Consider the following 25579-nt stretch of genomic DNA (forward strand, 5'->3'; position numbering starts at 1 on the left):
TCTGTAACAACATTTCATTTAGTCTCTGAAAGAACTGGATTTTCTTCTATAAACCAAACTTACAAAATTATGATCCGAAAACATTTTGGGTAATGTCTCTATTTTAGAAACCTCATTGACCAAATTATTCAAACTCCACATCATGTCTATTTTTGAAAAGGATTTGTGCTTTTCAGAAAAGTAGATGTATTCTCTTGAATTTCCATTTACCCATCTCTATATATCTATAAGCCCTAAACTGGGTATATAGATATATAGAGCCATCAAATCAAAGAAAACATTTCTTATTCTTGCAAATCTTCTATTTAGTCTGTATATCTTATTTATTTCTGCTTCTGTATTCTTCTCAACCCAATCCATAAAATTTGCCAAAACTTTAACAACTGTTTCTATATATCTTCATCAGACTCCTCTGGAATTGTTCTAAATCTCAAATAAAAAATCCTTCTTTCTCAATTCCAGTAATAGCAAATTTTCTCTTTCTCTTTCTAGCTCTCTGTCCATAACTTCTGTCTTATTCTCCAAAATTTCCACTTTATCATCAATTTGTCTCTCCCCATCCCCATTTTGTCCTTCTTGTGTCCTTAACACTTTCATCTCAAATGGCTGTACACTGTACTTATAGTCAGCATCACAGTCTGGCTCACATTAACTTTATCTTTTGTTTTGTAAAATCCACCAATTGTCTTCATTCTTTAATAGTAAACAGAAAACATTCCCATAAAGGTCAGGTTCATTTCTTTGTTTTAATTCCAATGGAAAGCATTCTGCCCCCCCCCAAAAAAGTTTCAGAATAATTATCCCCATTATCCATTTTAAACTTCTCCCATCTACTCCTTCTTAAGCTTTTTGCCAAAACCTTTAAACCTTTTTTCCTTTCACTTACCAAGCGGAAGTCTCTTATCCTTCTGCTCAGAAAATCTCTCTTTAGCTGTAATTTAATTACATTCAAAAGCATTGAAGAAAGTGACACTTGTGTGAACCTTGTATTCATATAGGTTGCATTACAACTGTAAGCTTGACTGAAATCCTTCAGTTCTCAGTCACTCAACTCACAAGTCAACTGCAAAAACCACAGTTCCTGCAGTCTCCTCATGAGCAGCTACTTCTTCATCTAAAAGGCTGTGCTGACCAGAATTTGCCATCTGGTCACTGATCTCTGCCATAAGGTCATCACTGCTCCTTCAAGGATGTATAGTCAGCTATAGATTCTCACCTGTAAGCTGAAGTAGTTTCCCAAGGCAGTGAAGCAATATGATTCCTAGCTTGATGCAAATTTATGACAGATTACAGAATAGTGTACAGTGCTTACTGTAGGCATGATTTTTCCAAAAATAAAATATATCAATGGCAATATCACCAAAGAAAATAGTTGCTCAAAGAGGTTATGTATTGTCCCTCAGTCAAAACAGAAAATAAAACCTAGTAAACAAATGGAAAGGAAAAGTCTTCTAGCAGGCCAGTAAGAGCCCTGCAGATTATTAGCCTCCAATGTTTTCATAGATTTTCTCTATTTTTCATGTGAAAAGTTCCTAATTCTGACCAGGTCACCTTGTCTCAGTGACCTGGTCAGTGGGATGACAATAACATAGAGGCTCTGCTTTGAAAATTAATACTCTCAAAATACTCTGTACTTTTGAGTTGAAGTAAGGGTGATGTACAGAAGAACATGTTAGAACCTCATCCATTAGCTGAAATAGGAGGATCTTTCCATTTGCATTTACTTGACACAAGGAATAAAGTTGAAATGTGTTCTTTCTTGGTAGAAGCTATTCACTCTTGTTCTATGCTTCATTTAGGGCTCCCAAATTAAAGATAGTCATGAGAGGAAAGTAAATACTGTAGATACACCACAGGGCCAACTCTTTATGTTTGTGGATTTTTGTAGTGTACATATGATAGCCCTATTTCAGGCCCAACAATACATGTTAAGCCCTTCACAGTGTGGCATGATTAAGAAGCAAATAATACAAGAATTTGATGAGGTGTTTTAATGCAAAAATTATAGAGTACAGAATTTTGGAAACTGTAGTAGGAATCTTTGGTATTCATTTATTAGTAAATTCATTAAGGCAGCAAGTGTTTGAACATTTTAATACTCTTCTCCCCAAGGTTTTTGCAACCCAGCCTCAGCTGTACTTGAGGTAAGTGCTATGAGTTTATCTTCTATTTGCTGATTGTTTAAATTTAATAGAAAGTAATGCTTCAATCTGCCTTCCATATCTAGATTCTCTTCAGAAATGTTAGATTTCAGCTCTCAGAATTCCTAGCCACCTTGGTCTAAGACTTGGAGAGGGGTTATGAAACTTAAATGAAGAACATAAGGAAGGGGAAATCTGATGCCTTTCTTCTCTCCAGCTTGGGAGAGCTTGGGCAGTCATCATCATCATCATCATCATCATCATCATCATCATCATCATTTATTGCACAGTCAGTCAGATGTTTAGACTGATTTTGGCATTTTTATCCACCTATTAAGTCCTTCTCAAGGACCTAAGATAGGCAGATGTTGTTGTTTGATGTGTTAAAGGTATTTCAGGGTGTGAGCTGCTACTACTACTATTATTATTAGGGTTAATCTTCAATTTGATTCACAGTCTGGGACTGGCAAAAATGTAACAGATTAAATGCTAAGGACCTAAAAGCTGTTAAGGTAGCTTCTGGGTATATAGGCAATTCTGAGTAGGGTGAGTTTTTTGCAAAGATATTCAAGTCTAATAAGTTCAGAATTTCCATGTATCTAGCCAGCCCTTTTGGTATTGCTCCAAGGGCTCCTATTACTATTGGTACAACCATTGCTTTCTTCCATCACAATCGCTCAAATTTGCAAATCACAATATTTGGTTATTTTTTCTAGCTCTTTCTCAATTTGTGCATTGGTATTGCAATATCAATGAACCAGCCTTTTTTCTTTTCCACAATAGTGATGTCAGGTGTATTGTGGGCCAGGTGTCTGTCTGTTTGCATTTGAAAGTCCCATTTAAGCTTATTGGCTACCTAATTCTAGTGGACTCTTTAATAGTATGATTAATTATTAACAATTTTTAATTTACTTAAAATAGTATATATTATATTGCATTATTTTAATATAATAAATACTACTAGAATGATGAACTTTTGGGGCCTTAAAGATTGTTTTCCTTTGGACAGATTTTTGGCATACATGGGCATCACCAAGAAGCCCAGAATATCAGGGTCAGGAGATATATTTCAAATTACTGTATATACTCAGGTATAATTCCATCTGCTGATAAACTGACCCTCAAATTTTTAATTAAAAGATGAAAGATGTGCCACCCACAGTTAAATCATGAAAATTAAAATATGGAAAAAATTGAAGGTTTACTTATTTGCAGATAGTCTTATACATGAGTACAGACAGGATACATTGGTTCTTTTAAAAACCTGAGGAAGGAACCTACTATATATACTCATAGATAAACTTCCCTTGCCTTTACTTTCCAGAGAGCTGGGGACAGTGGTGGGTTGCTCCCGGTTCTGTCCAGTTCTTTAGAACCGGTAGTAAAATCATCGGGAGGCTCTGCCCACCTGCCCAAACGTCATAATTAATGATCTGCGCGTGCGGAGAAGCTTCTGCGCATGCAGAGAAGTGCGCGTGAGTGAAGTGAGCATGCGCACGCGCTCCCATTGTGAACCGGTAGTAAAGGTAAGTAAGAACCCACCCCTAGCTGGGGAGGGTTCCTTCCAATATGTTTTCTCCACTCACATTCTTTCTCTGGGCTGAAATATCTCTTGCCTGACTATTGTCTAGTCTGCAATTCCACCTTCTGTCTCACAAGGTCATTCTAACACCCCATTACACTATCCTGAAAACTGTAGAGTAGTTATCAGAAATCATCATGATTTCAAAGTACTGGACAATCTCTTTTGTCTTGTAACTACTTCAATGGATTAAGAGAAAGCCATAGATACACTATATCTTGATTTCAGTAAAACATTTGCAAGAGTACTCCATGCCATTTGATTAGCAACTTAATTAAATGCTGGATATATGGGTCTAGGACTAGGATTTTAGCAAGTTAATGGCATGGCAAATCAATAATTTCAATGGTTCCTTATCAATTTAAAGAACAGAATTGAATGAATGGGCTGCCACAAAGTTGAGTTTGACTTTTCAGTGTTTTTATTAAAGACTTGGATGGAGTGATGAAGGAAATGCTTATCAGATTTGCAGATAACACAAAACTGATTATGATATATACTGAATTCAAAATGATCTTGATGGAGTGAAGTTATATTCTGAATATAACAGGATGAAATTTAATAGACACAAATTCAAAGTTCATCCCTTAGGAAAAAAAACAATTAAATGAACAGGAATAATGTGGAGGATACTTGGTTTAGCAATAGTGCTTCTGAAAAAGATAGAAATCGACAGCATATAAATATGAATCAGAACTCTTATGTAGTTGCAAAAAGAGCAAATGTTATTTAGGTAGTATCAACAAAAATATAGATTCACGATCAAAGGAAGTAATCATTTCACTGCATTCTGCATTGGTCAGCCTCAAACTATTGCATCCTATTCTAGGCATCACATTTGCAGAATGATTCAGAGAAACTGGAACAAGTTCAGTAAACCGTAGTGAGAATAATCAGGGGACTATAAACTATTATGAAGAGACATTGAAGGAGCTAGATATACTTAACCCCGAGAAGGTAAACCTGAGGAGTACATGATGGCCCTCTTTCAAAGGCTCAAATGATGCCCCACAGATGAAAGGGAAACCATGTCCTCTATTTTTGAGTGCAGAGGATGGATAATAGATTTCAGTTAGGAAGGCAGATTCAAACTTTTTAATATTATGTTTGACAGTGGAGCCTATTAAATAAGGAACATGGTGTTTTCTTGCTCATTAAATTTGTTCAAGCAATGGACAGAGACCCATCTGCTGGGATGCTTGAATAAGCAAGGTGATGGAACCAATAGTGTTTTCAAGATGAGGTCAAAATAGGCAAGGGGAAGGACATGGTGTTCAGATCCAAACCCAACCCCTTTGGAATGAGCAGGTTTTCAGCATCCAGAAAAGCAGCAAGGCTTGGAGCCAGTGGTGGGATTCAAAATTTTTTACTACCGGTTCTCTGGGTGTGGCTTGGTGGGCATGGCATGGCTTGGTGGGAGTGGCTTGGTGGGCGTGGCAGGGGAAGGATACTGTAAAATCTCCATTCCCTCCCCACTCCGGGGAAGGTTACTGCAAAATCCCCATTTCCTTCCGATCAGCTGGGACTCGGGAGGCAGAGAATAGATGAGGGAGGGGCCAGTCAGAGGTGGTATTTACTGGTTCTCCGAACTACTCAAAATTTCCGCTACTGGTTCTCCAGAACTGGTCAGAACCTGCTGAATATCACCTCTGCTTGGAGCACAATTCCATATCTAACATATTTCCTATCTGATTTCCCTACTGTGTGGACATCATCGGTTAGAACTCAGTAATCTAAATTTGCTATTTCAAATGTCTAGTTCTATAGGTTTAATCTGTCTAAAACTGACTGTGACAAACAAAAAGTTCTATTTTACAGACTTAGATAGCAAAGGATAGGAAATTTATCCTTTTCAGTCTCTGAAAAGCTATTATCATTTGGAAACAATAGCATTGAAAAAAAGATTCGGAGATAAAAACCACTGAAAGGTTTGGACAAAATGCCTTCCTAATTTCTCACCATTGGTTATGCTGGTGAAGGTTGATGGGAACTAAACTTCAACAATCTCTCAATACTCAACTGACCATTTGAAGGGAACTAGGGCTTTGCATAACAGGTCCAAAATATGATCATTTGAATGTGGCCATTTGCCTCAAGTGAGAATTCTGATTTGTTCTATGATCCATTTGCTTCTTTGGCTACCATTTCATTTATTTATTTATAAAATTTATAGAGCACCCATTTTACCTTAAAGTAACTCTGGATGGCTTACAATCATGAAAAATAATAAAAAAACCCATATAAACTAAAAACATACATAAAAACATAAATAGGTTAGTACAAAATCCATGGTATTGTCAGGACTCCTCTCCTACGCCAAAGTTCAAAAATGTCAATATGCTTTTCATCCTGCTTCTCCAAAGTCCAACTTCTGCTTCCATAGAATGCCACAGGGAACATCTTTGCTTTCACAGTTCTGATCTTTGTAGGTATAGACCCACCATGATATCTGGATATCTTTTGCAAGGCCTTCATGGCTACTCAATTGAGTGCTATTAATATGAAGTTAACTTTTCACTGCGCTCCTTGACTTCCATTAATATTAGATAAAGGACATTACACATGCAGTTTTGAAAAATGTGTGGTGGAAGGGATGGCAGTTATTTCATGGGATAGATTTAGGTTGATCAAATAATGTAAGCATGGCCAACGAGTTTACTTCATGCTAAAAATATAGCACATTTATTAAAAATATATATGTATAAACATTGGTATGAATGGATACCGATGTCAAGATAATAAGAGAAAATGAAAAAGAAGTGATGCTACTTACTTTGTTCAAAGTTTTATCTTTTGTTTGCTCAGGTAACTCAGCAGAATCCATCTTTCCTTCCCTGTTTCTCATTTGTGATTACACCATACAAGCCCACTTGCCACAACCTAACTAGAACCCCAAAGAGATGATATCACTTAATGAAACCTGAAATAAAGCTATCTAGCTGTCTGTGGTACATATTTTGGCATAGAAATGCTATACATTTGTCACTATTACGATAGTGTCCAGTCTTTGGCTGAATTGAAATGCTGTTTTCCAAATCAGATATTTACATATTTGCAGACATTTCTCTAGAATGAATGAAAGTAGAGAAAGAGAAAAAAGAAAGTTTCCTTGTAACTATAGGGAGCAAAAATCTGGCTCAGTTAATATGCTTCAGCCTCCACTCTGCAAGCAATCCTTTTGCTACTATTTCATATACTAAAGAGTCAGTTCTCATTAAGTGGTTTGCCAAGGTCTCTTCTCAGATGTCATCAGCAGTTTGCCTCAGCAACTCACAATGTTGTATAGATGTACACAAAAATGATTACAATAAGGTTTAGAATTGTTCCAATAATCCCCAGCAGGGCAAGAATGGATTCCTCCTTGCTCTCCTTCTCTTGATTTCCTTTTTCTTCTTCATTTCCATTAGGAATTACCATCTTGTTTGCCAGTTTCTCAAACGTTCTTCTCAGCGTAACCTACAATATAGAGAAAGAAAATGAAGGATAATTGACCATTTGCAATCAGAATTTGTGATGAGATTGCAAGACATTTCCCCATTCTGGTGCTTTCCAGACAAACTAGGATCACACTCGTAGATCTGACTATCTTCTGCACCCAGGATAAAAGGATTTCTTACAGCCCAACTGAGTAAACAACAAACTGTTCTTGCTACAGATTAGACCTAAATGCATGGAGGAGGCAGAAATGATACCCAGGGATGTTTGAGAGGCTCAGGTTATCTGCCCCTGTTTTAAATACAAATCCTAAATCCTTTGAGCCAAGCCTCAGCTGATAAAGAAATTAAGGGTATATTGCCAGCTCTGGTCAGATAACTGAATTGCTGTTTTCTGTATCAGCAGCCATTTCAAAATGCTTCTCAAATGCAGCCTCACTTTTCAATTTCAAAAATGTGTATCCTGTAAAGCTCTAGCAGAACAGGTGGCGGACACCTCCCCAAAACAAAAAAAATTGGAGGCTTGTACTCTCACTGTAGAGGTTTGCCTTCAGCCAAGAAAAAAAAAAAGAGCTATTACTAGCAGGACTACCAGATTCTGTAACAGCTTTGTTCCCTATGCCATCTGTCTGGTGAACTTGCAAAATTCGCTTTTCTTGCCACGTACATGTATACATCCGAACTAGACCGTGTTGTTTTTCTGTGTCATATAATATATGCATAATTTTGTTTTTATTTATTTATTTTGTCATGTTTATATAGTGTATATTGGAGGTGGTGACCCTTTGAGAGCTGTATGCAACAAAATTTCATTTTAATGTATGCCGATTCAAAGTGACAATAAAGTTATTCTATCTTCTAGCTAGCTAGCTACTCATGGTTTGGCTTATTTCTTCTGTTGGACTTGGAAGCCAATTGTTTTAAAGATAGTCTCTTCTCTTTTTGCATAGCTATAGATATCAGGATGATGGTGGGCAATCATGAGAATACCAGAACAATTGATGTCCATAAAAAGGGGAAAGTCTTCAGTTGTGTGGTTGTAGCTGGCATATTAAGTTTTTAAATGTGTTGTTACCACTTTCAAAGCGCTCCATGGCATAAGACCCGGGTACCTTCGAGACTGTCTTCTGCCACCAATAGCCTCCCACCGACCAGTCCGCTCCCACAGAGAGGGTCTCCTCAGGGTGCCATCGGCCAAGTTATGTCAGCTGGCGACACCCAGGGGGAGGGCCTTCTCTGTGGGAGCCCCAGCCCTGTGGAATGAACTGCCCCCGGAAATACGTAAGATCTCCGACCTCCGGGTGTTTCGTTGCGCACTGAAGACCCTGTTGTTCCGCCAGGCAGGGCTATCAACATAATAATTTTAAATTGGGGTATTTTAAATTTTTGGGGTTTTAAATCGGCCAAATCTATTTAATTATTTTAATTTTTAATCATTGTTGTGTCCTGTGTTTTTAAATTGGCTGTACACCACCCTGAGTCCTTCGGGAGAAGGGCGGTATAGAAATAAAATTATTATTATTATTATTATTATTATTATTATTATTATTATTATTATTATTATTATTATTATTATTATTATTATTAAATCTTCCTGAAGACATCCCTCTATGAATACATTGGTCCAGGGATGATAGATACAAAGAAAATAAAATAAACTTTTTAAAATGAAAAGATTTAAAATAGCAGCTTCAAAAAGGGACAAACAATAAACAAAGTCAAATCCACAAGTTAAACAGCTGGACTTTGCAAACAGGAAAAATTAAGCCTGAAGACTTTCCTAAAATAACCCACTGTTCTGCTAGCATCTCCCTAAAGAAGCACATTGTTAGGGAAGATAGCCTACCTTCTCAGCACCACACTTTACAAATCTGGGTTACAAATCCTTGTCTCAGAGCCCATAGGTAGAACCATAGATGTAATTTGTGAGGCAATGTTGCCATGAGCTTTGTCAATATTAGGTCAAAGCAGACTGACTAGGATTTGTTTCAATGAGATGCTTTATCTTATGGAGGTTCATCATTGCATAATCAAGAAAGGATGAGATAGAAGCCATATTCCTCAATAACTGATTTTGCTTCATTGTCAGAAGCATAGTGGGACAGTCTTGGTTATTCTTTGTACAGCATTCTCTGCCTAGAATTTCCAGAGCTGTAGACTTGGAACTTGATACTCTCTCATTTATGTGCTGCCCCCTTGAATATAAATTGAACCAATAAATAAATAAATAAAAAGACTCTGAGAGGCAGAGACATAAAAAACATAAGAAGTTGAAACAACAATCAAAATTGTAAAAAAAAAAAAAAATAGCTGAGCAATCAACAAACAACAAACACAATGAAAGCAAAACCAACCTGATATCTAATCTCTTTTTTCTCTCTCAGTCTTTCCTCCTCTTGTAATCCCAAGTATTGGTCATAAAATAATTCTGCCTTCTCTAGCGAATCTAGTCTGTGTCTTTGCTCCTTAATACCATAAGGAATATTCACCAATATTCCTTATAGTATTAACCACCTAAAGCTCACTCCTTTTTTGATCAAGGAGCAAGTCAAAAGGCAAATAGAGAGTTACCTGACAATGACCAAAGAACTGTTGTTGATGTCCTCCATCTTTAAATTGCATTGCAGTTGTCTCAGGATATAAACTAAATGTAGCATATGTGAATCAGGTCCAGGAGTGGGTTTCAAAACCCATTGCTACCAGTTTGCTCGTGGGCGGGCATGCACTAATGCACGCATGCCACTTCTGAGCATGCGCAGAAGTATCCAGGCAGGTAGGTGGAGCCTCCCACTGCTGCCGCTACCGGTTTGCCCGACCTGGGGCGAACTGGGAGCAACCTAGCACTGATCAGGTCCCTAATGATCTGGGAAAGGTTCATAGTTGCAGTGGTGGTCATGAACTCCTAAACAGGATCTCACTCAAAGCCAAACTCCTCCAGAATTAACAATCCATTACCAACCAACCCCTTGACATAAAATAGGCTGCCATACAGATGGGTCTAATAGCCACCAGCCTATCTGCCCCTTCAAACCCAGAAATTGTCTTACAATCTGCATGGTAACTCTGAAAGCTGTTAAAGCCTCTCAGGTAACAAATATCACACACCAGCATCCTAGGGAAATGGCTAGTACCACACTTGAAACTCAGGTTGAGTATTTAAGAAGGAAACAGTCAGTGTTTCCCAGCCCCCTTTCAGTGTTTTCCAAGAAAGAATACCCCAATGTTTCCAAGTGCCCTTTCAGAGGCAGTGCCATGCAACTAGTAAGACAGATGAAAACAGTCTTCTATAAATTGATCTGGTGTTTAGCAGCAACAGCTGGAGAGTAGGACAGTTGAGGACCTAGTGACCAAATACATTTACTGAGAGCTAGCAAATGAAATCAGTCTCAAAAATAAGTTTTATCTGCTCCATGAGTGATCTGCCTCCAGATTCTCATTGTTTCTCCCACTGCTTATTACAAGTTCTTATTCTCCCTGCTATAACAAAACTCCCACAAACCTTGTCCTATTTCCGTACTTCCCAAGTCATATGCTCTATCTAGCATTCACTCAACTTCAAAATTAATCACGTACGCCTGGAAAACAACTGTGGCAAACCATTCCTTGGACAGTGCATGGATTTCACACCAGAATTCCATACAGACACACAGACACACACAGGCACAATAAAAACAGGATCATTAACTGATTTTCTCTTTTATTACCTACCCTGAATATCAAATAAAACATGTGTAGCCTGGACAGTTTGATAAATGGCAAGAAGTCAGTGTTTTCAGGAAATTCTTTTGGTCACTTTGGGACCAGCAATGATATTTGAAATGCAGGCATTCAGCCTACATCCCAATGTACTTGGTTAAATATTTATTGTGACACTGTGCGGGGATGCCAGATTTTGTCATGCCAAAATACTTAGCCTCAGCCAGAGAACTAATATTTTTAGAAACCAGGAGTTGGATATTTCCTGTAGGTATTTTCTATATAATTATTATATTTATTTTTTGAAATCATAGAATTGGAATGGTCATTGGAGGCATCTGGTCCATCTCTTTGCTGTTTACTATATAACTGAACAACATTTTGGCTGTCTCCCAAAACAAGTAATATAGAAGCAATAGATACTGGATCTTTCCTCGAGAATTTTAAGATGTCCCAATTATGTTCACAAGTACATCTGGAAATAAACCAGGTACTGAAAGTACCACCCTGGCTAAAGCTAAACTCCACACTGCCAAAGGAACAAAAGTAGATGTAATAATATTATACACATTACCATGTTTTCAAAAAAAAAATCACAATGGGAATAGTCATGTACAATACCTGTGCACAAAGAATAAACAAGTACAAGTTTATGCAAAATGAAACTTCAAAGTTTATGCAAAATTCAAACTCAAAGCAAAGATTTTCATTCCAAAACTTTTATGCTGGCTATAGCTTAACAGAAACAAAAGTTGAAATATAGTCTGGGCTGTCACAAAGAAGAGGGGATAAACCTATTTTCCAAAGAATCTGAAGGCAAGACAAGAAACAATCAATGGAAATTAATCAAGGAGAGAACCAACCTAGAACTAAGGAGAAATTCCCAGACAGTGAGAACAATTAATCAGTGGAACAACTTGCCTCCACAAATGGTGAGTGCTCCAACATTGGAGGTTTTTAAAGAAGAGATTGGACAACCATTTGTCTGAAATGGTAAAGGAATTCCTGCTTGAGCAGTGGGTTGGACTAGAAGATCTTCAAGATCCCTTCCAAGTTTGTTATTCTATTTTTAGTCTCGGTGAAATCAAAACTTAAAATAGATATTTTGACTGAAGGAAACAGTGGGATTCAGAACAAGGGTCTTGGGCTGCAAAACTAAACTCTTATAGATCCAGTAGCCTTAACATACATAATCTTCCCTAAATATAAAGCAACCATTCACCCTAGTTTTATAGGTATTTTAATTGAAAGGAATGTGAGGACAGAGCCACTAATTCTATATTTTTGATCTGATACACGAACCTTTCAGCAAATCACCTTCTTCAAAGAAGAAGGACATCTTAGCAAAACATAGTCATTTCATTTCATTTCATTTCATTTCATTGTATATTAAATGGCGAGAGGAACATGTAACATCTACCGCCAACCCAATATTTAAAGTTCATTTGAAGATTTACTTATTTATTGGCAGGGAGGCAGGCAGGCAGGCAGGCAGTAATGCTGCTGTCAAGAAGAGAGCCCACATCCTGAGAAACACAAAAATTCCCGTCTGCCTGGCTGTCATTATTTGTATCTTAAATGCCAATTGCATTAACATCTTCAGAACTCAGTAGTAATTGTGAATCCTTCATTCACCCTTGCTTTGCAAAATTCTTTTAAACTTGAAAAAAAAATGACAATAAATAGGCTAAACTAATAACTTTAGAGTTTTGTAGCAAAATTCACTATCAACTATATGCACAGTATATAAAGGTGTGAATAGCATTCTACTCCTATATTTAAGCCTAGCAGGCAACCAGTATGTCATATTTTGCACTTTTAATTGTACTCTGAGGTCTCCATGACAAACCTGGTAAAACAGGGTGAAATACAGAGGGCAAAGATTAATACAAAAGTTAAAAACTCAGAAAGAGTCAATCAAACCAAAACAAGCCATCACTATAATATTTGGGAGCTGGATGGGGGATATATGATGATTTCCTAAGTTACCGTTTATGCTCTTTTCCCTCTTGGTTGTGGAGCTTTCAGAGTGCCTTTGAAGATGACACAATCATATATAAAAGCATCCTGAAACTCAACATTAAAAAAATCAAATTATTGCACAGAATGGACATAAACAGCTGATTAACAAAATCAAAGTGCATTACTACTTTCTGCAGTTATGTCACTTGTATGTGAAATAAGCACAATTGCATACCTTTCAAATGCCACTTGCAATAGCCATGATGCTTTTCTTTTGAAAACTTCTGCTTTCCCCTTGGAATCGTCACAAAAGATTCCCAAGATTCCAATTCACAGCAATTGAATTTACTTTTTAGCTAGCCAGGAAGTGACACAATGAGTGACAAAGAATTGTCATCTATTTTCTTCTGGCTAGGTTCTGTGGTTTGCTAGCCAGTGAATTGCTTCCATCCTCTACATGTATGTTGTTGTTAGTGCCAGCCCCCTCTGTTTGACCAAGCCAGATGAGAGCTGAGAACCAGCAACATCAACCAGCTCAGGCATGCATGAAAATACTGTAAGTAGGGCTGAAGCAGTGATGAGAGAGAGTAGAGATCTACAGGAACAAGAGTGAATGAATCTCAGTACAATTCATGAATTGCACTGAGTATATAAACTCACCTGGAGTCTTTTCCAGTATAAGCCTCACTCAGTGGAGTTATTCAAGAACAGAAAGGTTCTTGCAATGTCTCTTCTACTCTTAACCTTCCCTTTCAGTTGCTAGGAGACTGAAAGGGACAGCTAGGGGAAAACACATGTCTTATCCAATGTGCCTCTCAGGAGCCAGGGACTCCTCTCAAAATGATTTGCTGTAATGAGATCAATGTGACTCAAGTACAGCACTTACAGTATCCTTCACTATTGGCCATTTCTGAGCAAATGAAAACATTGCTGCTATGGGGTTGGTTTAGAGAAAAGGTAAAGGGTTAGCCATTAATCCTCTTCCAGTAAGTCAGGAAAGTTCAACAGGAAGACACTCATTAGACCTCGGTGCCTTCCGCCGTGCCCTTAAAACCTTCTTTTTTCAGCAAGCCGGGCTGGCTTAACTTTTTTAAATGTTTTAAATTGGTTTGTTATTGTTTTTAAATTACGGGGCCAAATTTATATATATATATTTAATACTATTTTAATGTTTGTAATTTATGTTTTTATTCAGCTGTACACCGCCCTGAATCCTCAGGGAGAAGGGCGGTATATAAATTGGATATAAAATAAAATAAATAAAAATTATAAGAAAAACAAGTAACTCTACCAAATCAGCAGTTAGGCATGATTAATAGCAATAACACTTAAGACTTACATACCACTTCATACAGCACTCTCTAAGTAGATTACAGAGTCAGCACATTGTCTCCAACAATCTGGATCCTCATTTTACCGACCTTGGAAGGATGGAAGGCTGAGTCAACCTCGAGCCCCATCAGGATCGAACTCCTGGCAGTGGAAGGCAGAGTTAGCCTGCAATACTGCATTCGAACCACTGCGCCACCACGGTTCTTATGATACTGGTTATCCTCTCAGGATACTGGTTGGTAGACAAGAGACTGGACAACCAAGTATGATCAGACTAGACCTGGGCCCTGGGTACCCAAAATGGGAATGGTCTTATCTCCTCATTTTTCTCTAACTCAGGCAGAAAAACCAAAACATATTGCACTGTTGGCCAAACCAACAAAAACTAGACCTCTTCTCCATGGCAAAGTGCCAAGCATTCTACCTTAAGTCAGGCTTTGGCCTGACAAACAGAATCCTAAAATAAAAGTAAGATCCTGGATGCAGCTTAGTTTGGTATCCTCCAACTGAGCAGCTATCCAACTATCCTCCAACAGTTTGAAGCAGGCACTCTTGGTCCTGGAAGGTATTGTCAGCATAGAAAATAAGTTCTTTGAACAATAGACGCATGGAATTAGGTGGAATGGTGAAGTTGGTTCATGAGAGAATCCAGCTTCCTCCACCAGGCTAATCATCAAAGTCATCATCTGCAGATTATCTAATGCCTTTGGAGCATCTGACAGCTACTTCAATCACTTCACAGACATCCTCAGCATAGATATTTTTAGAACAACCTGGCAATATAGGTTGCCAAGTTTTGCCAGAGGTGGGAAAGATCCCTGACTCTCAGCAGTTGAAACAGAATCGAAAAGTTTAACACACTTTTATCTGGAATATCCATATTTCAGATCATATCTAAAACCATCCAGCTCTGTTTTGATCTGTGGTGGCCAGACCAAACATCTGAAAAATGCATGCTTTGGTTTGGGCAGAGGTCATTTGAAACCAGAAGTTTATGTCTGGAAGGTTTCAAACATCCCCACAACTTTGCTTTTTGAGCTCAACTCCGAGTGTCATTCAACCGTTTATTATTAGAAGTTCTCAAAGCACATCAAATTAGAACAATTCCTCAGAACAGGTCAACTGATAAAAAGAATTGCCAGGCATCCTTTTTTTTAGAAGGGGTGGCACTGGGGGCAGGTGTGAAATAAGAAACATTATAAGGGAACAAAATCAAATTTGTAAGAGGGGGGGGAGATTAATATCAACCAACCAGAATGAACATGAGGATTAGTAAAGGATGCCTGTGTGGGAAAATTGCCTGTCCAGGTTCAATGTGGGAGATCTTGCATTTGTGACAATTTTCACTTCTTCTCTGATATCAGATCTGTATTTCTTCTTTGTTAATCTGTCAGGCAACAACACACTGTCTCATTACCAAAACTATGAGAAAGAAGGGTACCAATTTGAATTGCCCATGTTAATTTACATGCAGTGATGGACATTGAGAAAAGATTATAATAATTTAGATAGGAAATAATGCATCTCCCCATCAATGCAAATATGGCTGAATAAGCTATGTACCTGCTCAGTTTGCTTTCTAGAACCAACTATTAGCTAGGAACATCAAGCCCAAAACCAATAACGACTCAGGGCAATTCTTCCAAGTGAAGTGCTCTATTGTCTCACATCTATAGACAAAATCTTGCAAGACTTGGTAGTACAGGGGTTTAAGGCACCCTGTTATTAAGCTGGTTAAGACCAGCTGCCTGCAATTACTGCAGGGTTCGAATCTCGCCAAGGCTCAAGGTTGACTCAGCCTTCCATCCTTTCTAAGGTAGGTGAAATGAGGACCCAGTTTGTGGGGGCAATAATCTGACTTTGTATAAAATATACAAAAGGATGAAGGCTATTGCTGAGCACATTGTAAGCCGCCCTGAGTCTTCGGAGAAGGGCGGCATATAAATCAAATTAAAAAAAAAAAAAAGACTGAGAGCAATACTATCTGCATTAATAATATATTCTGAGAATTATTAAGGAGGGACCATCTTCACCCTATTTGTCTCACACAAAACATCCAGGCTAAGTTGTCTCTTACTCCTCTGGAATGCACCCCCTCCCTTCAGGGGATCCACCTCCTAACTACATTCCATCACATCCAAGCTTGAAAGTTTAAGAACTGTACTTATACTGGGTAGTTTTTCAATTTATTTTGTTTGCATTTTAATACAAAACAATATAAATCACAATTCTTGAACTAAAATGTGAATAAAAATGCAGCTGTCCTTTAAAGTTTTTGCAATTCTGTTAATGTGGCAATGGAATTTTCCAATTTAAAAAGATGTACAAAGATTTTTTGAAATGTTGTACAAAAAGCATATTCTAGTGACAATTGCACACAAAATTGTGTACATAAGTGAAAGTGTACATAAAATACATATGTTAGCACTAAGTAAAATTACCTACAAAATGAACGCATAGGAGAGTTATTCATAGCACTGTCCATGTGGGAAACAAACAAGAATATGGAATTTGCATCAAGTTTATTTTTTTAAAAAACCCAGAACCTACAAATTGATGTAGGATTATCATTTTTAACAAAATTAAAATTCCTTACTAACTGTCTTCCAAATATCAGCACAATCCACTTTGATATATATCAATATTTTCAATATTTTGAAAATATTTTTGATATTATTAATTCTTATTTTTATTATATTGGGAGCTGTTTTGACTTCTATATTAATTATTTTAGAATAATATTCTAATTATTTAACATGGCTATCTGGAACAGTGTTTCTTAACCTCAGCAACATTAAGATGTGCAGACTTCAACTTCCAGAATTGCTCACTGGGAAATTCTGGGATTTGAAGTCCACATACTGTATCTCTGAGGTTGAGAAACATTGATCTAAAGTAATAAGGAAAAAAAAGCTGTGATAACAGTGAAGTGGTAAAAAGTGAAACAAAACTGTGGTCAGAGGATTTTCAAGACTAATATATTTACATGGTTGGTATCCTTTCTGCTATGTGCTCTGTTTACTGAATAAAGCATTTGCTTTCTAAATTAACTATCACAATCATGCTTTAATGGATGATAATAGTATTTCCACCCACCATCATTTTTTTTTCTGGTTCAGAAAAGGGCCACACACAACATTTTTAATTGGTTGGCTTCACTATTCCTCTATTATCTGTTACTTACTCTCTCTCTCTCTCTCTCTCTTTTTTTTTTTTTGGTACTTTCGTTGTCCATCAGGCTGCTGTGCTTTTAACGGTGCATAACAACCAGAAAATAAATGTCTCCCACAGGGAGATTAGTTTATAATAAATGCTTCATTTGCTGAAATTATATTTTACATGTACAAGGTGGTTTTCAAGAGAACAACAACACACAATGACAATATAGTGACATACATAGTATAGTCATAGATAGCTCAAATTCTAGAAAATGATATGCCTCTTCAGCAACACAGACCTTTGCACAATCCAAGACCCTAATCAATAGATTTCCAGACAATTAGGAACATGCAGCTGGATATTTGGAGGCTAGGGAGAAAAAGAGGCAGAAGCCACAAGCATGCATTGTGATCCCCGCACTTTGTAGCCCTTTACAAGTACAACTGAATGTCTGAAGAAGGTAATTGTTGCTACCAGACATATAAATGAGGTCAAGAAGATGAAAAAAGACCAAGAGGTTTTTAATCTATGAACATGTAGTGAAACTAGGATATCCTGCCATTTTATTTTGTCAACTCTTACCTTCCTAATTCCAAATTCTGCTTAGTCTTGATGCTTACAAACTTGGGAAAGTGAGCTCCACTAATAATTGTATAGTATTATGATCACTTTTTAAAATTAGCCCAATCAATTCATTCTCAATTAAATGCACAGCTCACATGTGGGGGAATGGGGGACAGCTTGCATGTGGGGGAAACCTCACACTCACTAGCACTGATGGTGTTACCTAGTTGAGTGATGGAATGACTACAAGCAGACAACCTAATTCAGAGAGCATGAAGGACTCCATAGATATGAGAGGTATAAATTCTGTACCAGATTTCCAAATCCATTCAGTAATATGAATTACTTTCAATGGTAACAATTATTAATTTAAAATAAATATTTAATGCCTACTGAGGTTTTTTGGTTTCTCTGGGAAATCCCCATCCTTGTTGGCCCTTATTGTGGGGACCCTGATAGCAACAGTATGAAGGCTAATTTATTAGATTTGTACACCTCCTGACTCCAGTGATTCTGGATAGTTAGCCACTGTTTCTTCCTTGATACTTTTTGAATTTTCAGTCTAGCCTACAGCTCTGATATTCCCTCAAGGTCTCCCATTGTGCACGCCTAACTCGGCTTCACTTGACTTCCCAATGCAGACAAATTCAGTCAGGTATTATTCCCTGTGGAGTAGAGTTCATTGGACTTGTGAAATTCATAGTCTTCCAGATACAGATACAATGAAAATCAGGTTCTGACTTCTGCCCAATCACATTCATATATGAGTAGCAATTTTAATATAGGGTACTAGGTGTCACAGAGTGGATAAAAGACCAGTAGGGATTGTAAAGTAAGGAAAAAGAATCTATAGAAGACATGAAAGCAATTGTGATCTCGTAATTTTATTTCCTATAAAATATCTCTGTCACAAGACTTTTCTGAATGGATAATGAAGGATTTAAGGCAATGTTGAGTTCCAGTCTAAATTATATATTTTAATATACTGTATAAAACAACATGTAAACTCTGTCATCTCAAGATTATACAGGTAGTCCTCGATTTACAACCACAATTGAGCCCAGAATTTATGTTGCCAGGTGAGAAATTTGTTAAGTGAGTTTTGCCTCATTTTATGACTTTTCTTGCCACGTTTGTTAAATGAATCACTGCGGCTTGTTAAACTAGTAACATGGATGTTAAGTGAATCTGGCTTCCCCATTGACTTTGTTTGTCAGAAGATCGCAAACGGTAATCACATGACCCCAGGATACTGCAGCTGTCATAAATATGAGCCAGTTGCCAAGCATTTGAATCTTGATCATGTCATCATGGGGATGCTGCAATACTCATAAGTGTGAATTTTTCACACTTTTCTTTCTTCACATTTTTCAGTGTGGTTGTAACTTTGAATAGTCAGTAAACAAACTGTTGTAAATTGAGAAGTACCTGTAATAGGTCGTACCACCATATCCTGTGCAAAACAGAAAGAAAACCAAGATTTCTTGTATGAAGTTAGTATAGATGTTTACCTCCTATTAGCATTTCTACAATCCTGGCCTCACTACCATTTTGTGCTTGAGTGATGTAAAAACTGAATTTACCTTTGATGTAGAATGCTTGCTTTACATAAGCAATTCAAAATTTGATGCTCCTTTTAGGGTGACTCAATTGCTCTAGTTTCCCTTGATTGCAATTGGTAGGCTGATGAATATAAAGTCTACAGCTGTGACTATACATAAAACAAAAGTATCACAATCTATTTCTTTTGGAAAGTTTGGCATGGTCTCTGTAACCTTAGATTATTTACAATTTAATGCCACCTATGCATGATATAGTAACTCAGAAGTTCTCTTAAGCAGAAGGTCATGAAATGTTAATATCTGGCTTTTGAAACATTGCGAAGGATATCATAATGTGCTGTATTTTTTTTTAATCTTGGTTTGTTTTCATGATTTCTTGAATGCAGACTTCATGCCATTGCTTTCTCAATTTTTTTAAAAATGCAGTTTAAAAAAAAAAGACTTCAGGGCTTCTTGTTAGTACTTACTTCTAAGTAAAGTTGTATAGAAGATGCAGAAGTGAAACCTGCCTCTTTTTATTTGGAAATAAGTGCCACAGAGTTCACTGGCATTTGCTGCCAAATATAACTGCATAAGACTGCAGTGTGGCTGGAGGCTTTTTCTCTGTCAGAAGAAAAGAGGGGGAAAAAACTCCCTACTGACAGAGGAATTCAGGCATTAAATGTCTTGATTTGCAGAGCAGCTCTATTAAAAAGACTAAGCAGCATATAAGAGGAGGGGGAAAAGCTCCCAACTTAGTTTTTAGATTAAAAAAAAAAATTAGGGCATGGGCCAAACAAACTCATTTAAAATCACAGCAGGGCTGAAATTTAGGTTGGAGAGTTTTTTTTCTAAAAAATATTTGTCCACTGAATTGAGCAATTTAATTTTAAATATTTGTCTGTTGAATCTAGCACTGAGTGCTCCTTTCACAGGCCTCCAATAGTATATTGCTTTTGTTTCATGAAGGCCTCTCTTGAGATGCATAAGTCCACTCTGTGCTGTAATTAGATGGGTTGCCTTGTTATATGTTCTGTGCACAGAGAGAAGAGGGAAAAAAGACCTTGCAAACATACTTCAGCCTAGCTGTGAGGAGGCAAGGTTTAGAACCATATGCTATGTTCAGTGATCTATCCGCTCTCTACTATCTGCAGGGATGAGCAAAATTGCCTTGTCTACTCGTTGCCTAATTGTTGTTTGAGCACTTTCTCCCTTTTAAAAAAAGTGGCTTCTTTCCTGCATGAGTACACAAATTAAGCTGATTTGCCACCAGCAATCAGAATTTAGTTTAACTTTCTCCAATCAGTGGCTTTCGAGTTATTTTAGATTAGATCTCCCACATGCTCACCAGGGGTGGGTTCAACTTACCTTTACTACCGGTCCGCAACGGGATTGCACGCGCACCAATTGCTGATGATGACATCCAGGGCAGTGGGCGGGGCCTCCTGCCAGTTTTACTACCGGTTCTTGTGAACCGGTCCGAACCAGGGGCAACCCACCACTGATGCTCACCCAGCAAGCTTTTAGAATACCTTGAGCTTGGCATTTCTTTGCAGACATTTCATTACCTTCTAGGGTAAATTCTTAAGCTTTATAAGCTAGCATTGAAGATATTACTTAGATGGATAATCAAATGCCTGTAAATGAAAAATCAAACTGAGAAACATGTCACAACCCAACACCAGAAACTTGTGATAGATCGATTCAGTTCTATCTTGGTTATCCTCCAGCTTGACGAATCCAAAGGGTTGTTTGTCAACAAATTAGAGTTTATATTTCACATTTCCCAAATGACCATCATGGTTGGGTATTATGAAAATGATATTTCATTGTGCCTGCATGACACAAAGATAGGTGAGTCTGCTGTAGTTTGTGGAAATGAGCTATTAGCTGCCTGCTTCTGGAACTATTGTGTATACAGGACTTCAAATCGAGAATCTAAACACATTTTAGGAAACTGTGAACCTCTGTACAAAACTTGAAGCAGTTAACATAAAGGAGATACAAATATAATAAAAATATCACCCACAACTATGTACATTTATTAGAAACATATGATATACAGTATAAATATTTTATATATTATTGGTGATATTAATAATTTATGATGTAATTTATAAAGTGTTGTGTTTATTATTTAAATATTTATTATTGGCAGATGAAATATGAAGTAATTTATAAGTATATAAGTAAATGTTATAAAAATAATTAATTCAACGGAACAAACTCATTCAGCATAGGAAAATCTCTTTAGATACATGGTTAAAGAAATTTGTTTGCTGCTCATCTCCTGTCCATTGCCTTTTACTTTTCTGTCGCAAAGAGTCTCAGAATGGCACTTAAGTGGAAAGGATTTTGCAAGATTCTCTGCATTTGAGTAAGATTGCTAATTTAAGTTAAACAGGCAATCACAGGCAAACATTTGCTCCTTACCTTTACCTCAAAATTAAGAGATTATGCTACAACTGAAGTTACCTTGCAGGTGAGAAAGCCAAAACGAGTAAAGGAAAATAGTTTTTTTTCTCTTCCCACCTTTAGAAAGATGATACTAAATTTTCTAGTAAAGCTTACTGTCAGAGGGTATGATTTGAGCAAATGGTGTAAGGTTCCTCTTAAAGTTAAAGCAATTTCCAAAGCACCACTGCCTCTCTTTTTTCAGGCTTGAGCAGAGACCTCAAAATACTGTGTCTCAACCAAATTGATAATCTGACTCACACATTAGCTCTATGACAGTGGCAGTAGGATCTGAAGTTGGGGGATATTATCATCAGACTCTTGTTAAAGGTGAACCAGTCCCTGCTAGCCTTGGTGTTTTCCTTGGATGCCTTGTGATTGGTCTGACCCAGTGGTGAGATTCAGCCAATTCGGGTTGGTTCGGGTGAACCAGTAGTTAAATTGCTGACTGGAGTCCACACGCAGCCTGTTTTTGCTCCCAGGAGGCTGCAGGGAGGTCTCCTAGGCCGAAAACAGGGCACGGAGGGGCGCATCCCCCTCTGTGGCCCATTTTTGCTCCCAGGGTGGTGCAGGAGACTGAGTGCTGCCTATCACACCCACTGGCCATGCCCACCCAGCCAGTCATTAAGGCAGAGAACCAGTTGTTAAATTATTTGAATCCCACCCCTGGTCTGACCAAACACCTGATGAGCTCCTGGTACACAATTGGACTGAGACCAGGTGACTGCACTCTTGAATCAGATCCTTCCTACACAGTCTCTTTCTGCACATGGATTCTGGGAATCATTTGGAACTTCTAAAATGAGGAAATTTTAGAGCAGTGCTGGAGGAAGATGAAGAGCAAGTCTGACCAAGCCTTTAATGGAAATGAAGTTGGCAAAAAGTATTTTATTTCTCTATTCTTATTGTATCCCTGAATGGCAAAAAAATATGGCAAAACTATTTTGGGAGGCTGAATCCCTCATAGATAAGGAACAGCCATGGGACCCTGTGCAGATCCATTGTGTAGATTCTTGCAAATTTCTGTCAGATAAAGTTGTTTGGATTATATGAACCTTTTGCAGATGGTTTTTGGGGACTTATAGAACCAACAATTGATGCATTGTTGATGAACTTTGGTTAATCCTACTGCATTTCTGAATCAGCAAAAAATAAATATTTATAATATTTCATTGTTTGAATGTCTTCTAAATTAGAAAGGAAATTACAGCCTTGGAAGTTTTGGGTTTCGTTTGATTTTACATTGGTAATGAAAGGCTATCAGCAACTGATCTAAGCAATCCTTTTTTCTTTTGCTTAGGAAACAGTAATATAAATATTTGTTTAGGTCTGAGTTTAATGAGATTTAGTTATAGCTAAACATATATAAGATTGGGCAATATTCATTCATTTGCATTCTACCTAATATCAGATTGTAAATTAGCAGAAAAAAGGTAAAACAACTTGTAATTTAATCAACAAAAACTTTTATTTGTTGTTTAAAAACAGCTGTTTTAGTCTTTTCTTTTATTTTACAGTTTGTGCCAGAAACAAAATAGCTTTTATATTAGAGTGCTCTTAATTCTTAATCCCACAATTTATACTGACCTCCAATGATTAAGATTAAAAAGCCAGATGTATCAACCAATTAAGGCTATAACTCTATATATTCTTATCTGAGGGTTAATATAGTTCACTAAAATGGGATTGAATTCCAAGTAAATACACCAAGGATTGGAATGTTCAAATGCAATCTTAAACTTAGTGGGGAGTAGGTCCTGAAAGAAATAATCTTCCAAAGATTAATTGACCAACTAAACTGATTAAAGTTTGCAGCTCTCAGGTTTGTATCAATGGAGGTTAAATTAGGTACCCAATGTGCTTCCTTTTTAAAGTACTATTTGCCATTTGCATTCCATGAGAACTTGCCAACTACTTAAAAACCTGTATTAATTAACAGGATATCATAGCTGCAAATATCGGGGAGGTCATTAGATGACAGCAAAGATATTTTTTTATCTCTTTGTTGCCTTCTCATTGTACCCAGATAAGATTACCCCCCCCATCATAGACTGAAGAATTCATTAATATACATGACTTATCCTTTTCGACTTTGAACATCTGTCTCTAGATATAGGGTATTAGTTCTGTTCACACATGGATCAATGAAAAACTGAACAATCTTAACTCCCCTTGCAGAACTAATTTAAATTATCCATCATCTCTTATACTACAGCAAAATTACGTAACAGCTTTGTAATTCACTAGTTGCATTACAATATGGTGAGTAGAATCATCTCAGCATTTATTGAGATGTATACCTATGTAGCCACATAGGCAGACTCCTGTTCTCCACTTCTGGACCACTTATGCTACCCAGAAGTGGGCTTCACATAATTTAACAACTGGTTCACCTAGTGCAGAACCGAAAATGTGAGCGCGTGCACGCACGTGTGCTTTGCTCATGTGCGCCTTCCGCACTTTCGCACGGCTTCAAACACACAGCAATTTCATGGGTGCGGCTTCCAGCACACCTTCTTGGACAGTGTTAGTGAGTAGAGCGGGTGAAGTGCGGAAATCAGCTGGGCTGTGTGGGTGGGGTGAGTGGGCCAGAGAGTGAGACATATAGGACAGGATAGCACCAGGGCAGGTGGGTGGGCCCAGCCGGTGGTCGGAACTACTGGTTCACCCGAACCAGTACGAACCGGCAGCAGCCCACTTCTGATGCTGCCTGACTTTCATAATATTCTATGGAGAAATGCTCACACATAATGAAGCCTCGTGAGGCTTACAAAGAGCCCCAGGATTTTGCATGGGAAAGTAATATAAAAAAATAAAACAGCTGAGGATTACTTGGAGATCCTTTTGTAGGGAGATGCGAGTTCCTTTGTAATAGTTGAAGAAGGTTTAACAGTCAGTACAGTTAAATTATGGTCTATATTAAAGAACACACAATGGTATAAAGAGCTTATGAATTGTGAATTATAAATTAAATGTGCAGAGATCATAGGTATCCAGTACAAACTGGAATGAAGAAAAAATGATGAAAATGTACATCATAACATCACAACATAAATCTTGGCTTTTCATATCTGTGTCCCAATGTTCATGTACATATAATCAGATGGTTTGTGCCACAATGTACATTTCATATTTTGTCCCCGTTTGCTCCCTGCCACCCCCCCCAAATACCTATAGTAAGAATATGGAGCTATGTATCAGAGAAATGGCTATAGCTGGAATTCTGTGAGTTGTGTTCCAACTCGCAGAGCACAGGAAATTGAAGTCAATGACAATCTTTTAATGAGACATTTGACTGCATCATTTGAGCTTTTTATATTTCTTTGTATGGGATGTTTATTGGTATTGTGATCCCAAGGGTATTTTTTCATGGATCCTGGAATTACAGTTAGCCCTTACCCATAATAAATACCTCAATAAAGAGATAAGGAGGAATCTATGTCTTATTTCACTGTGGAGCTGAGAAAGGAACCTTCTTCTAAATCAGCAAGATCATATCAAGGCTAGAAAAAGAAAACAAGAATTTATATTTTCTTTCTTTCAAGTCCTAATTATATGTCAGGTATTGTTTCTAGCAAGAACAATGTATTTAATTAACGTGTCTCCTAATAATTTCATATCTGGTTATATTCAACCGGAGCCATCATTTAAATTGTCAATGAACAGTATTTGCAATTCATACAGATAGTAGCTTCAAACTGCTAATTATGTTCA

The 25579-nt window shown here is 37.4% G+C and overlaps 1 protein-coding gene across 6 annotated transcripts in view; it reads right to left on the reverse strand.

Moving 5' to 3' along the window:
- Positions 1–4126: 4126 nt before the first annotated feature.
- Positions 4127–25579, reverse strand: part of TUNAR (transmembrane neural differentiation associated intracellular calcium regulator) — a 53038-nt gene continuing 31585 nt past the window's right edge. For 5 of the 6 annotated variants that reach the window (XM_060687332.2, XM_060687331.2, XM_060687328.2 and 2 more), the window contains exon 3: positions 4127–7179. In XM_060687332.2, coding sequence (XP_060543315.1) covers positions 6994–7179 — 186 coding nt within the window. In that variant the 3' untranslated portion in view covers positions 4127–6993. The remainder of the gene's footprint in view (positions 7180–25579) is intronic. The other variant, XR_009621361.2, reaches the window with a different exon arrangement.

This window comes from Pantherophis guttatus, chromosome 1, assembly GCF_059756535.1.
Source record: "Pantherophis guttatus breed Tessera chromosome 1, ASM5975653v1, whole genome shotgun sequence".
In the NCBI taxonomy this organism is placed as follows: Eukaryota; Metazoa; Chordata; class Lepidosauria; order Squamata; family Colubridae; genus Pantherophis; species Pantherophis guttatus.